The sequence below is a fragment of the Chondrus crispus genome, genomic scaffold (genome assembly GCF_000350225.1).
Source record: "Chondrus crispus Stackhouse genomic scaffold, scaffold_24, whole genome shotgun sequence".
In the NCBI taxonomy this organism is placed as follows: Eukaryota; Rhodophyta; class Florideophyceae; order Gigartinales; family Gigartinaceae; genus Chondrus; species Chondrus crispus.
In genome coordinates, this window is record NW_005179120.1 from 172,144 (window position 1) to 185,007 (window position 12,864).

Genomic DNA, 12,864 nt, shown 5'->3' on the forward strand with positions numbered 1-12,864 from the left:
CTAGTTTTTGTGCTCCAGCTGGAGCAGGAAAACCCCGGATCAGAGGGTATCTCCCTCCACATCCCTTTTGAAAAAGTTAAAAGACGAGATGGAAAAAGCAGAGGCATTAAAGCAGAGGCATTACCATCTCGCATTTCCCGTCCTAGAAAGCGGTACCAGCGCAGGGCGAACGTCGTAGCATGTTCGATGGTTGCAAGGAGGGGATTGAAGGGCTACTAAAAGCACCCTTGCGTACATTGCTTACGGTAGCCTAGTCCCCCCCCCAAAATGATCAAGAAATCAGAGTCCCCCTACCATTGTAACAACTCCGCGAAAAGTGCGAGTCGGAAATCCAAATTCCCCCTCCTATTTGGGTCGATTTTTTTTGTCCCCCCCCTTTATCGAAACAAAATGCACCTGTCTCCTACTGTATCGATACAATATCATGTGTCCCCCCCTGACACCGAAAGATTTTGACCTTGTCCCCCTACTGATTGCAGCATTAAGCCTAAAAAAAAGCACACTGTATGATATCGCAAAACACACGGCGGGACCGATTCCGGGCTCGGATTGGCTCTACAATAAAAGCATGCACCGCAATCTTAAAAAACCTTTGCGAAACGCAAATAAATACGCGAAACGCCATAGAGTGCAGTACCAAAAAGTGCGGGCAATTGGCGCGTACTCTTCTTTTGAAAACAATAAAGGACATAGTTCTGTAGCCTTCGGCCTGAGCATCGTTCTACATCACTACGAGCGAGCAGTTAGCATTCATAATGCCAAGAGGACCGCCACTCAGCGACATCGAGCAGGGCCAGATCCTGGCCTTGCACCATCAACTAATGTCCTTACGGGATATATCTAAGGAGTTGGGAAGATCCGTAGGAGCCATACAGCCCTTTTTAAAGAATCCGAGTCGTACCTCTCGTGCTCGTGCCCATGTAACTGGTCGAAAGCTCACCGTCCGCCATGAGAAGCCATGATCGGAAAGGCATCCACAGGAAACTTTTCAGCTCGAGATCTAAAGAAGGACCTCGGACTACCGGTACGAGTGCGCAGAATTCAACAATTTTAAGAACAACTCCACACCTGAAGTATAACAAAATGACAACCGCACCCATGAGGACTGCGCTACACCGCTAAAATAGAGTGAAATGGGTACGTCGCTTTATTGGAAAAGGAGATCATTTTTGGAGCAAGGTAATTTTTAGTGACGAAAAGAAGTTCAACTCGACGGCCCTGACGGCAACGCATGCTATTGGCATGATCTCCCGAAAGATGAAAGGTTTTTCGAAAAGACAAAATGGAGGAGCATCAGTCATGGTTTGGGGAGGTATTTCTTCGTACAGGGTGTCCCCGTTGGTCTTTTTAAATGGAAATCAAGACTCTCGCAAGTACTGTGCAACCCTCGACCAAGCTTTACTTCCCTTCACAGCGGAGATGTATGGCGAAATGGCCACTTGCGTTTACCAGCAAGATGGTGCCTCTATCCATAGGTCTACATATACGCGCTCATGGCTAACTCAGAAGGGTGTAAGGACTATAGATTGGCCGGCAAAGTCGCCTGATCTCAATATATTAGAGAACCTTTGGGGCATCATGGCGCGCCGCGTTTATTTTCGTCAAAGGCAGTTCGATACTGGAGACCAACTTAAGGAGGTCATTGAGGAGGTATGGGCGACAATTAGTGGAGAACTCCTACAGAGCCTTTATCGTAGCATACCTCGCCGTCTGCTTGCAGTGCTGAATGGACAAGGCCGTGCGACAAAGTACTAAAATAAAGACTTTTTTGGTACTGTACTCTATGGCGTTTCGCGTATTTATTTGCGTTTCGCAAAGGTTTTTAAAAATTGCGGTCCATGCTTTTATGGTAGAGCCAATCTGAGCCCGGAATCGGTCCCACCGTGTGTTTTGCGATATCATACAGTGTGCTTTTTTATGTTTTCGGCCTGTGTTGCTTGAAAACCCTTCCGACGATGGGTGTATTTATTTGCGTTTCGCACACTGTACGACAGCACCTGAGCGAACCTGTGTTTGACGATCCAATCACTCCCATGCGATGCCCGCATTACTCCGCAGTTATGAATCTCCCGTAGAGTACGCCACGGTGTCCAAGCATATCGCATGTCGTTTCGTAACACAAAGCCGCGACAACATACAAAACGCATTTGCCCGACACGCCTTCAAACCTGTCGCCCTCGCAAGTGGCTCTGAAACGTCATTCCTGGTCCCGGGCACAATCCTGTGCCCGCTGGCGTCTCCGTTCAGCCTACCAATCCTCTTCCAGGTACTGCATACTCCCGGGTAAGTCTACTGCATACCATGCCAGGGTACAGCGCCCCTATCGCAGAGCCTCACAAATAAGGCTCGCGATGACGCACGCGCTAGTAAAACAGCCGACGCATTCAAGCTCCACGGGGACCCCAGCCCCATTTGCAACGCTTTGCTCATCTACAGTTGTCACCAGCCCAGTTCGAGATGTGAGAGGGCACCTAGTTCCCCTAACATTTGAGACTCTCGATTACCTCTTTGTCCACACAATCTCAGTCATCGAAGAACTTGTTAAGCGGACTGCATCCCAAAACGCGTGCACGCACAAACTGCGAAAGCTCTAACCCAAGTAAAATCTTCCGCTGCCGCACGGTACGCTGCATGTTGCCATTGCCGTCGCAGTGGCTCCACACCGACTCCCATTTGTATACTCATGCGGAATGTTTTGAAGGCAATGTGCACAACCGTACATGAAAAAAGGGCAACGGCCAAGATTTCACCTACAGCACAGTCGCATTGTACATTGTTTTAAATACCGTACATGCAGCAGCGGACAGGGTGGCAATCACACAATTACATAGGCCCTTATCCCCCCGGAAGAACTTGCAGGGCACCAATCGCTCAAGAATTAACTTCCCCTATCGTCGACGGCAGCGGTGTGATTCTTATACAGTACGAACTTCGTACTACGAAGGTACCCCCGAGGGTACCGTTACCTTCGAAGGTACCGTTCGAACGGTACTGTTTCAGGTACAACCTGCATGCGTATTCGCAGAAATTAAACAGCGCAGTCTCGTCCAAATCGCTCCGGAATAGCCTGCCAGAGATTGTACAGACACATAAAACAATCTTCACTTTAGTTTAGCGCTTCCAAAAAGCAGGGTGCGCGCGATCAGTCACCGGAAAAGCGACAACAACGACAAACAGCCGTACAGCGGACCTCAGCCGCTATCAACGATCCGAGTAAATGACAATTCAGTAGCAAACAGCTACAACAGCGACGGAAACAGACGCAAACTCAGACCTTCTCCTTCAATCGATGTCGCCTTTCCCTTTCGCGTTCCTGCCTACGCTCATATAGACTTCAGAAGCTCTACACTTTTCCCCTACAGTTTGTATCCCCGACAACGGTCCTCACAGCCTCCGTCTTCCTCCCCTCCAACGGACGGGGACGTATCGATACCCGTTCGCGTCCTCGCCCCCACGCAGCGTCCCTAGACTCGCCCTGCTCGAGGGGTTGGGAATTGTATCAGACTACGCCCTTCCGTCGCCCAGTCCGCCTCCGACGGTCTGCCGGCGGACAACATTAAGCCTCTGTTCAACGATACTTCCTTGCACGGAGCTGACACCACCGTACAGTGTATACCAATCGGGATCATTTATCTGGGCAGATCCCGATCCTGAAACACCGGCGGTGAGATGCTGTGCCTCGCTCATCTAACAATGCAACAGTACCCTTCTGGGCAGCTCAATTCTACAGGGTTTTCAGGACAGCGAAAATCATTGAATTTACAAATCAAAACGGCAGATTCTTGCCCGCGCCGAGGCCCGGAGGAGCTTCAAAATCACAAAAAGGGGTCAAATATGAATCGAACGCGAGGCACGTTCAACGCAAGTGTGGCAAACGCATCAATCCTGATACAGGGGGGGTCGCGATATAGTGCCATCTTTGTTAGTGCCAGCTCCGATATAGTGCTACCCTTCTAGGGGTGGCACGAATTTTGGCCAAAAATGAAGGGTCTCCAGAGAGGCAAGGCAGTTGGATGGACGTACTGCCCGAGAACCGCTGCTGCCGCGGAAAGATATTATGCAGTTGCTTACTAGAATAGAGACTATGGCAGAAAAACGCAGGGTCGATGATGCAATTGGACATCTGCAAAAGTGTAGGCTGGCATTTATGGCTGCGAAAAAGGAGGGAGTCAATGCGACGGCTCGGCAGCTACACCTGATCACAGCAATTAACCTTGGTCTATATATTAACCTGGGTTCAGAAATAAACTGGACCAGGTTATTATTGGTTTTGACCTGGAGAAAACAGTCTTATGATAAGTCGCCTTTAGAGTTCAAAAAGGGCGAGAACGCATGTCGCCGCCTCGATATGGTCTTTGGGAGGAGAAGCAGCTCTTTTCTGAGCTGCAGACAATAATATCCAAGCATCGTGTCCATTTCAATGGGCAAGAAGTAGAGCCGTAATTTCTTGAATACTTGTCAGCAATGTTAGAAATCAAGGTTAATCCAGTGGTTCACAAATAAACTGGACCATGTTATATCTGATTTGACCATATATTAATCTGGGTTCACAATTAATCCGGACGATGTTAAACATGGTTATAGACCTGAAAAAGGGGCCTCAGAATTAAGTTGGCCCAGGTTAATTGCTGTGATCAGTGTACTAATAACAGAAATGCTTGATTAGACTTGAGTCTGTAGTGAAGATGCAAAGTATGAGTGATGGCGTCCTGCGAGCGGTCTTGCTGAGCAGTGATGCGCAAGGGAGTGGCTGCAAAAAAGCCGTAAATCTCATTATCTTACAGTGCCTGGTTCGATATAGTGCCGTTTTCGGCCCACTGACACAGGGTAGCACTATATCGCGACCGCCCCCTGTACCGCCATTTTCGTTCTCCCGTGCGACCAACTCCCTTCGCCCGGCCTCGACATCGCCCCTTCTTCGTGCCCTGCCCCATGATGCTATCGGGATATCATCCCAAGCGTCCGAGTATGGGTCCTCGCGCACTTGACCGGAATGCCGCCCGGTAGAGGGCGAGACCTGCTCCGCCGTACGAAATGTCAGTTCTTGATGACGGGCTCGAAACAACCGTATCGCGTCGGAAGAGGGAACACCATTAGAAAACGATTTACGGCCGTCCTCCGCAATTTTCCCCTGCACACTCTTCATGATTGCGCAGTTTACTGCAAACCCCTTCTCAGCCGCTTCTAATGTCCTTTCCACGACGAGGCTTTCCTCAGCTTTCGATGAAATTGTACGGCGGCCTGCGAAGTTAGACTCAGGATGGAGCACCTTTTCAAGCCCTTTTGCGTCTTTCTGCATCAAGGCTCGCCTTATACAGTACACACAACAGAAAGGGAACGCCGGTTTCAGATGATACCGCTCTTGCGGAAATGCCGCGTACCAGTAGTCCGTGGGCTTTTTCTCGCTTGGCACGTTCGGCTTTTCGTTTTGCCAACCTCTTGTTGTGCGCAATCGTTTGAGCGCGCATTGAGCGGGGCATGTCCGCTCAGGCTGCAAGAGCCACAGTCTATGATAGCGTTAGATGGTTCAGAGAGTGGAGAAATATATGAGATGGGCAGAGGGTGGTATTTCAGGGAGATGTTGAGTTCTGAGAGCGGGAGGACGCTGGAGTGGTTCTTCATAATTCACCCCTTTTCAGAAGTGAGCCGCCCAGAAGGGCACAGGACATGGAGTGATGTGCTCCAATTCCATGTCAGGTCCCTGATTTGATCAGAATGCAAACGGCCTTAAACAAAGACATACCTGAAAGGGTCGTATCCGCCAAACGTTGAGGTAGACTGCCAGTTTGACAAACACTTCAGGAATTCGAACACAGTAGTACAGGAGCTGCATCTGTGCAGAAAAAAGGGAAGACCGTCGCGGAAACCATCCGCAGGGGCAAAGGGTTTTTCATTGCTGTTGTTTGCATGAGACGTTGCCAGACCATCTATGTCCATAATGTGTCCGACTCGGACATATTCACAACAGAGCAGTATAATGTCGATTCCTGGCAAGGGAGTGAAACTCTGGCCATCAGGACAGCTGAGAAACTGCTCGATGAAGTCTCTCATTAACCAGTAAAATCGTACGTCCACATTTGATAAAGTTCACAGCCTCTAGAGATAGCGTGTCACCTACGACGACAGCACCTGTTGAAATACATATGAGAACATTCTTCAGCGGCCCCTTTCAAGCACTGATCGACAGTTGCTAAGAGAAGCACATGAATAAGGATCGTGCAGTTTCTATAGCCGGATTTCGCAACTGGCTCGTTGGCTCTCGTAACGAAGCCAACGACTCAACGGTTTGCCAGGAGAGTGATACATTATAACACTGTACTGTAGCATGCAAATCCTCTGTTTGCAAATGGTTAAGTTCACTGAAATGAACTGCTTATTCTCATTTTACTAATACTCGTGATCACAAACCTATCAGCTGTCTTTACTTCTAGATACCTTAATGCCTTATCTAGATGGGCTCTGATCACACGTCTGACGTATGCCTCTTCCTGCTTGCCTTGATGAACCCATAAAGCATCTGCGGCAATGGTTCATCGAAATATGTTCATTTTGGGGCAAAATACACTATGGCCTTCCGATTTGTGATTTCAGTTTCACAGCTGCATTTGGCGGAGCAAATGAGATACTGGTTTTGCACTAAAATGAAGACTATTGTATGCTGCTACACAAACGAAACCTACCGGAGTCAACAGAAACTCTCTGAAAGTCTTGAGCATTGCAAAAGAACTTGAGAATGTCAAGTGTTCTTCAACCTGCTCCTTCACGCCACGTGAGGGCATCAAAGTTTGCTTGATTATTATTTCTTGCGAACAGAGTTATTGCATTGATCTTCTCGGGATCGCAATACGAAGCCAAGTGATGCTGAGAAAAATATGTCTTAATTTCGCGCTAATCGCCTCCATCGTGGCTTTGGTTGCCCGTTCTGCCAGGGGTTTATATCATCTGGATCACTTACAAACAACTAGCGGCCCGAACTTGATAGAGAAAGATGATTTGAGCAGAAATGGCATGCTTTCCATCCTCACTGGTTCCAGTTTTTCCTGGGAAACTGCCACTGCATACGCCAAAATTACATCTCCTCTTCCTTTATCTGTGCGGAAAAAGGAGTTTGAAGAACATGTGAAAGTTTCTCGGGCACAATCTCATATGCCCACTGTCGAAGACGTTTCTTTCGACCACTACTTGCCGAAATTGAGCAGGGAATATGAACATATCCATCCGGGATCTTTACCGCACGCATCACAAGCCCCAAGACCTTATAAGGCTAAAGAAGCATCGGGATTCAGCACATCGCTCGCTGGCAGAAGGGCTTCTGAGATATCCATTCATAAAGAGAACCCACGAATGTTTTCGCATATCGATCAATCAAAGGAAGATCACCGCCTGAAATACGATACGAAAGCACTTCAGTTGCTTGCCCCATCGACAGGACCATACTTGGACAATTATGGTTTCGCCCTCGGAAGCCGTTCCGAAAGTACACCAGAGGCGGAATCTGAGATAGAAAGAAGTCCATTTTCTTTCTCTGTCGAGCCATCTTTTTCATCTCTTTTTTATGTGCAGCCACAGAAGGAAAAGGTCTTCAAAAAAACTCCAAGTTCAAACCCGGAACCGAGTCGCACAGTACTTTTGAATGCAACACCGTCATCTCTGCATACTCGTAGTCCTAGTGCAACGCCTACATCTGTCACAAGTAACGACAAAGAAACGTATCAGAGGGATCCCATTCCGTCCCCTGTGACAAGCCCTGTCCATAGCAAGTATAGGAGTCTCCAAGTTGGTCAAACTGCAACGTACAGGATCTGGCGGGGTTCAACCATCTACAAGGGACAGCGATTGGTTTCCAATAGCGCAGAAAATGAAGTTGATTCCGTCTTTCTTTACAAAGACCACAAAGACCACTTTGATGGAACGGTTGGTGATAAAACACGGAAAAATGGTATGAGGTCACCTCAAAATGATACGAATGACTTCTTAAATGGTCTTAAAGTCTCTGTTTCACCAGGCCACAAAGAAGGTGATCACAACTCTTCCTCAGCCAGGCCGGGAATATCAATACATGCGTTTATGAATGATCCACGTTCTACGGATCCAGGTCTGATCGTAGCTGTGTCTACATCTTCAAACACTCGAAATTCACACGAGGTGAAAGATTTGCAAGTTCAAATCCCTATTCTGAGGAGAGCAAATGTTTTCTTTCTAGTCTCTGTTGGCGTCTCTGCCGTACCTCGGGACATCAATATATCGTCAAGTGCGATACATCTTGGCTTCCCAACGCGAATTTCCTGGAATACAGCAGCAATGACAGCTGGACAGATTCATTCTTCCAAGGTAGAACCGAAAACAACCATGAACTTTGTATACGTGCTTTCTTCAGCTCCATATACACAACACGCGGAACTTCAAGGTCGAGGTCTGGACCTTTCGGGCCTAAGTGATCTCTCCGTACATCTTAACGCTTCATACATCGATCCCTTTTGTAATTCAAGAGGCACCGAAATCGCAGCAGCCATAGTTGGGAAGAACCTAGGAGCAGTGAAGCATGCAATCGTAGTTCCTCTTCCAGTAGAAACTTGCAATACGACTGCGTCGACTGAAACGTTCAGAAAAGCTCTAACTTGGATGCATAATCACATGGTAAGGAATACGGGTGCGAGGTTTTTTGTGATTGTGGATGTTCCGGAGCACCCAAAGAATCTACTAAGGCCCCTCTCCCGCATTATGAAAGAAACATCCATAAAAAGTGCAGTGGTTTTATCATCAGCTTCTGGTTGTCATGGCAGGGATAGCTCATATCTTTCAGTTGGTCTATATGGAGTGGGAGACAGTGGCAGGTTGCACATCCCAAGCATGAAAGAGTCGTGCGTAAGAAATTTTGATGTCTTTGCTCCTGGCTTGCGTGTTATAAGTGCATACACTTCTGGACCATATTCATACCGTTACAGATCCATAAGCACAGGTATAGCAGCCGCAGGGGCTGTGAGCACTCTCATTAACGCTCTTCAGGATAAAGACATGTCTTTTGAAACTACCAAATGGAAGACCATTCTACGGAAAGAACTGCGACGATCACTGGTGTTTGTGGGCACAGTAGGCAATAAGTCTGCATTGCTTCCGCTTTTCGGTCCAGGAGGTAGCACCGAGCTGAAGAAAATTCTTGAGTCAACGATCATTAATTCTTCCGGTTCCGTGCAAAGTAATGACAACAAAGCTGCGTCTGAAACCGCTCCTAGTCTGCCCAAATCGGCTGTAATAGGAATATGTGTATCGGCTGGTTTAATTGCCATCTTACTTGTAGTAGGTGGAGTTCTTCTATCATGGCGCCAAAGTGAGGACACGTCTTCCTCCGAAGGGTCTTCAACGAGCCATGGGGGCCCGCATGATGGGGGGAATGCATATGATCGAACTGATAAGCGCCCTATCGTACGAAAGATCAATGCTGAAACGCTAGATGGCGAAAATGGACTTACTGATGCCACAGCTGGATCTGTACTGCCAGTTACTCTTTACCAAAAACGGTCACAGGAACCTCAACAGCTTTCTGAGGAAAGACCACCCCCGCTTCTTCAAAACCCGGTGTCTCTTGGGCAAGAAACGTCACCACAACCAACAGCAAGTGAAAAGGCCTCATGGTTCGCAACACCAACCGGTGTTCAGAGAGAAAATAAGTACATATTCAACAGCGTCGGCAAACATGGTTTCGAAGAGGACCTCAGTGCGACTGTTGTACAGATCAATACGTCCGAGGATATTGCAGGCATGGAAACCCCGTAAGATGAGAATCGCCCATGAACTGTTTAGTTCATTCTCCTTTCTCCATTCTCCTACATATCGATTCGAGGAGCTTCGCACCTTTCAAAATTTTATCTAGCTTCTCTTTCCATTCTCTTCTGCTCGAATTCCTGTAATCAACGAAATTGTGATTATATATGTAACGTAAACAGAAGAGTATGGTTTGAATGGGAAGAAGAATAAGAAGCGGGCTCCTAGGCCTCACAGTGCTGATTGACCCAGAATGGTCTGTCCACTGCACCACGAACTCCCTTCTCCTTTCAACGGACTCTGCTACAACGAAGTCTCGGCTCGACTGGTAGTTTAATGGTCCTCTCGTCTTGCAGTGCTCTTGTAATATGCAAGCAACCTGCATGTTACTGTGAAATAAAGTATCTCATTTGCGCGTGATTGCTGACAAGCATCGCCTTCGAACGACATGTCAGAGTGTGTGGTTTGATACGCAAATACGAAATAGAAGCAGAGAATCGGTTGCAGGGTAGAGCAAAGAGTGCAGATATTTCGTTCATTAGACAGAAAGAGCTGTTGCTCTATGATTTTATGGTTCTGTGTCCATGTAATTCGGGAAGGAGTCATAACGGACACATATGTGTAAATGGTGCACAATGGTGAATATCGATGACGCTTTAAACACGTCGTTGACACCGTCGAGAATTGATCTCAAAGATCCTGTAAATCCGATTACAGCCAACCAGCTGGTGGTGACCCTGCCGAAAGTGATGGTGAAAGCTATATGCAAGAAGAAGAGAACAGTGCGTCATGCTTGTAAACATATTATATTTCGAAACAGTAGTCACGTTTCCGACATTAGAAGGCTATGATATCGTTAAACGTACCAGCATAGTCACAAAGCAACCTTAGAATAGAACCATTTGTCCATCCAAAACCTACCTGTGGTGCGTATTCGCCGCCCACGCCCATCTTCCCTGTTTTGTACCTGGAGTCGTATTTCTCATGCATCACATTGTCTTCCCGCCAACCTCGCCAAGCCGTTTCCAGAAATCGACTGGCAATCGTCTGTGCTATCTTTCTTCCTTGACTTGTTGGAAACCTTTCTCCTAACCGCTGCATCCCCTCAACGACAAGGTCAATTAACGGAGGCCAGCTGTTTGGGAAGTCCCATTGTTCTTTGGACACTTGAGTAGTGCATGACAAGCCTCCGTTCTGCAACAAGCCAGAATGATCCGAAACAAAAGCAACAAGTCTTTTCGCGTCTGAGGCTGTCCATTTTTTCTCATTACATCCTGCCCATAGTGGCATTAGCCCGGCACAAGACACTACGCTTGAGTGGACTGATGACTTGATATCGTAGTCAAACCAAAACCCCGTTCCCTTATCCCATAGGAGGTCCATCATATCGGCTTCGCGCCTTGTCGCTAATTGCTTATAATGGGAAGACAGCTCTAAATGCTTTTTATGGTCTGCAAACTTGTCCACATATTCTCCATACGAATCGGAGAGTTCATCAGGTGGAGGTCTTAGGTGATTCGCAAGGAGCTCGTGAAACGACGACAAATCCTTTTCTGCTTTCAGCAAAATGCTATTGAGGCAGACGGGTACAATACTACAAATCTGTGTGTTCTCGACAACTCTTTCATCTGCGCTAGGAAACCACCGCGAAGAAAAGTCCCAGCCACTTTCTGCCGCAGCAGCCAGGTTTTGAAAGACTGAAGAGGGACTATCGTCATCCGAGGGAGTGCATCTCTGCTGACGGCGGTGAAGACTCAAAGAATCTTCTGCGAATGATTCTGGTCGTGCGTGGTGAGTCGAAACATAGTAGAGAGATAGTAAACGATTTTCGAAACCCTTCCCGGGATGGTGCGAACTCAACGAGCGCTTTTCATGAATCCATGAGGACTCCTTGTCCAGAATCGGAACGGCTTCTTCCAGCCATTCAACACGCTCCGAAGCACTATCGATGGCATCATACACTACTTTCACAGCTTCCGTCAATAAAGGTGGCTGTGTTCGGTTCAAGAAGTAAACGCGGTTCCCATTTGGTACAAAACCAATGCAACTTACGAGATAGAAAAGGTTTCGGACCGCTGCTTTCGCTGATTCCAGCATGTCACACGCTATCAATCCTTTAACGATCCATAAAGTATCCCAGTAGAAGCACTCACGGAATCGGCCTCCCGGGACGAAGAACTGGAAAGGAAGTGGGATGAAACTGGACCGCTTGGCAAATTCATTGTCTGCACCAAAAACAAACTCTCTGCATAAACTAACCCACCTCATCTTTAAGTCTATTGCGAATGCGGTCAGCTCCTCGTTCGGTTCCTGCAATCGGTTCAGGAACGAAGGTGGTTTGAGGTTAAAGTCCATTGGTGTTGCATTTCTAACAAGTCTTTTCGATGAAGCCTCAGGCTCAAAAACCATGTCGACGAATTCGTTGTATTGGTCACGAGAAGGTTCGTCCGGGAAGCTTTGAAACAACTCCAAAACATCTTCAGGGTCCATCTTGAGTTCCATATCCACAAGTGATTTGGAATCGTTTGAACTTCTGAAAGGAGAATTTTGTAAAGTAGTCAGCAATTTTGGGTTGCAAAACACTTTTGCTGACGGAAATCTCTCATCTCGCTCCTGTGGATCCATGGTATATTCAGCAAAATCGGGTGTGCTCGAGTCACACGGATGAATCTGACGTCTCAAAACAGATCCTTGGGAAGTAGATGAACCATCGCGGAGCTGATGAAGCTTCGTGTAAGGGCAGGGTCTCTATGGTTGACTTTCTTACGAAGGTGAAGAGATTTCCAACCGTGAGATGGGTGTGAGGGCCTCTCTAAGGATTGCGTGGAAGGGCATGTATGGACGTGTATGGACGTGTAATACAATACAGAGATAAACATCGATAGAGTGACCCCTTGTCACAGTGACCCCCCTCGGTATAGTGACCGTTAGAAAAAAATTTCTTGCCACCATTGCGCTGAGTGGCCGTAAGGCCCACTTTTGCTTTTTACAGTGACCCCCTCACTATAGTGACCTTACCTGTACAGTGACCCGAAAATTTAGAGGGTCACTGAAAAAAAGGTATATTTTTATTAAAATTTTAACGGGTCACTCAAGAGGAAC

At 47.4% G+C, this 12,864-nt stretch overlaps 1 protein-coding gene across 1 annotated transcript; it reads right to left on the minus strand.

The window, feature by feature from the left end:
* Positions 1–10,599: 10,599 nt before the first annotated feature.
* CHC_T00009196001 (Trehalase) lies at positions 10,600–12,387 on the minus strand. Its single transcript, XM_005716038.1, has one exon. The coding sequence runs from the start codon at positions 12,385–12,387 to the stop codon at positions 10,600–10,602; it is 1,788 nt and encodes a 595-aa protein (XP_005716095.1).
* Between the last annotated feature and the right edge of the window lie 477 nt (positions 12,388–12,864).

Bases quoted from the DNA above. Each gene is read 5' to 3' on its own strand.
- CHC_T00009196001 (XM_005716038.1), bottom strand. From the start codon at position 12,387: ATGGATCCACAGGAGCGAGATGAGAGATTTCCGTCAGCAAAAGTGTTT.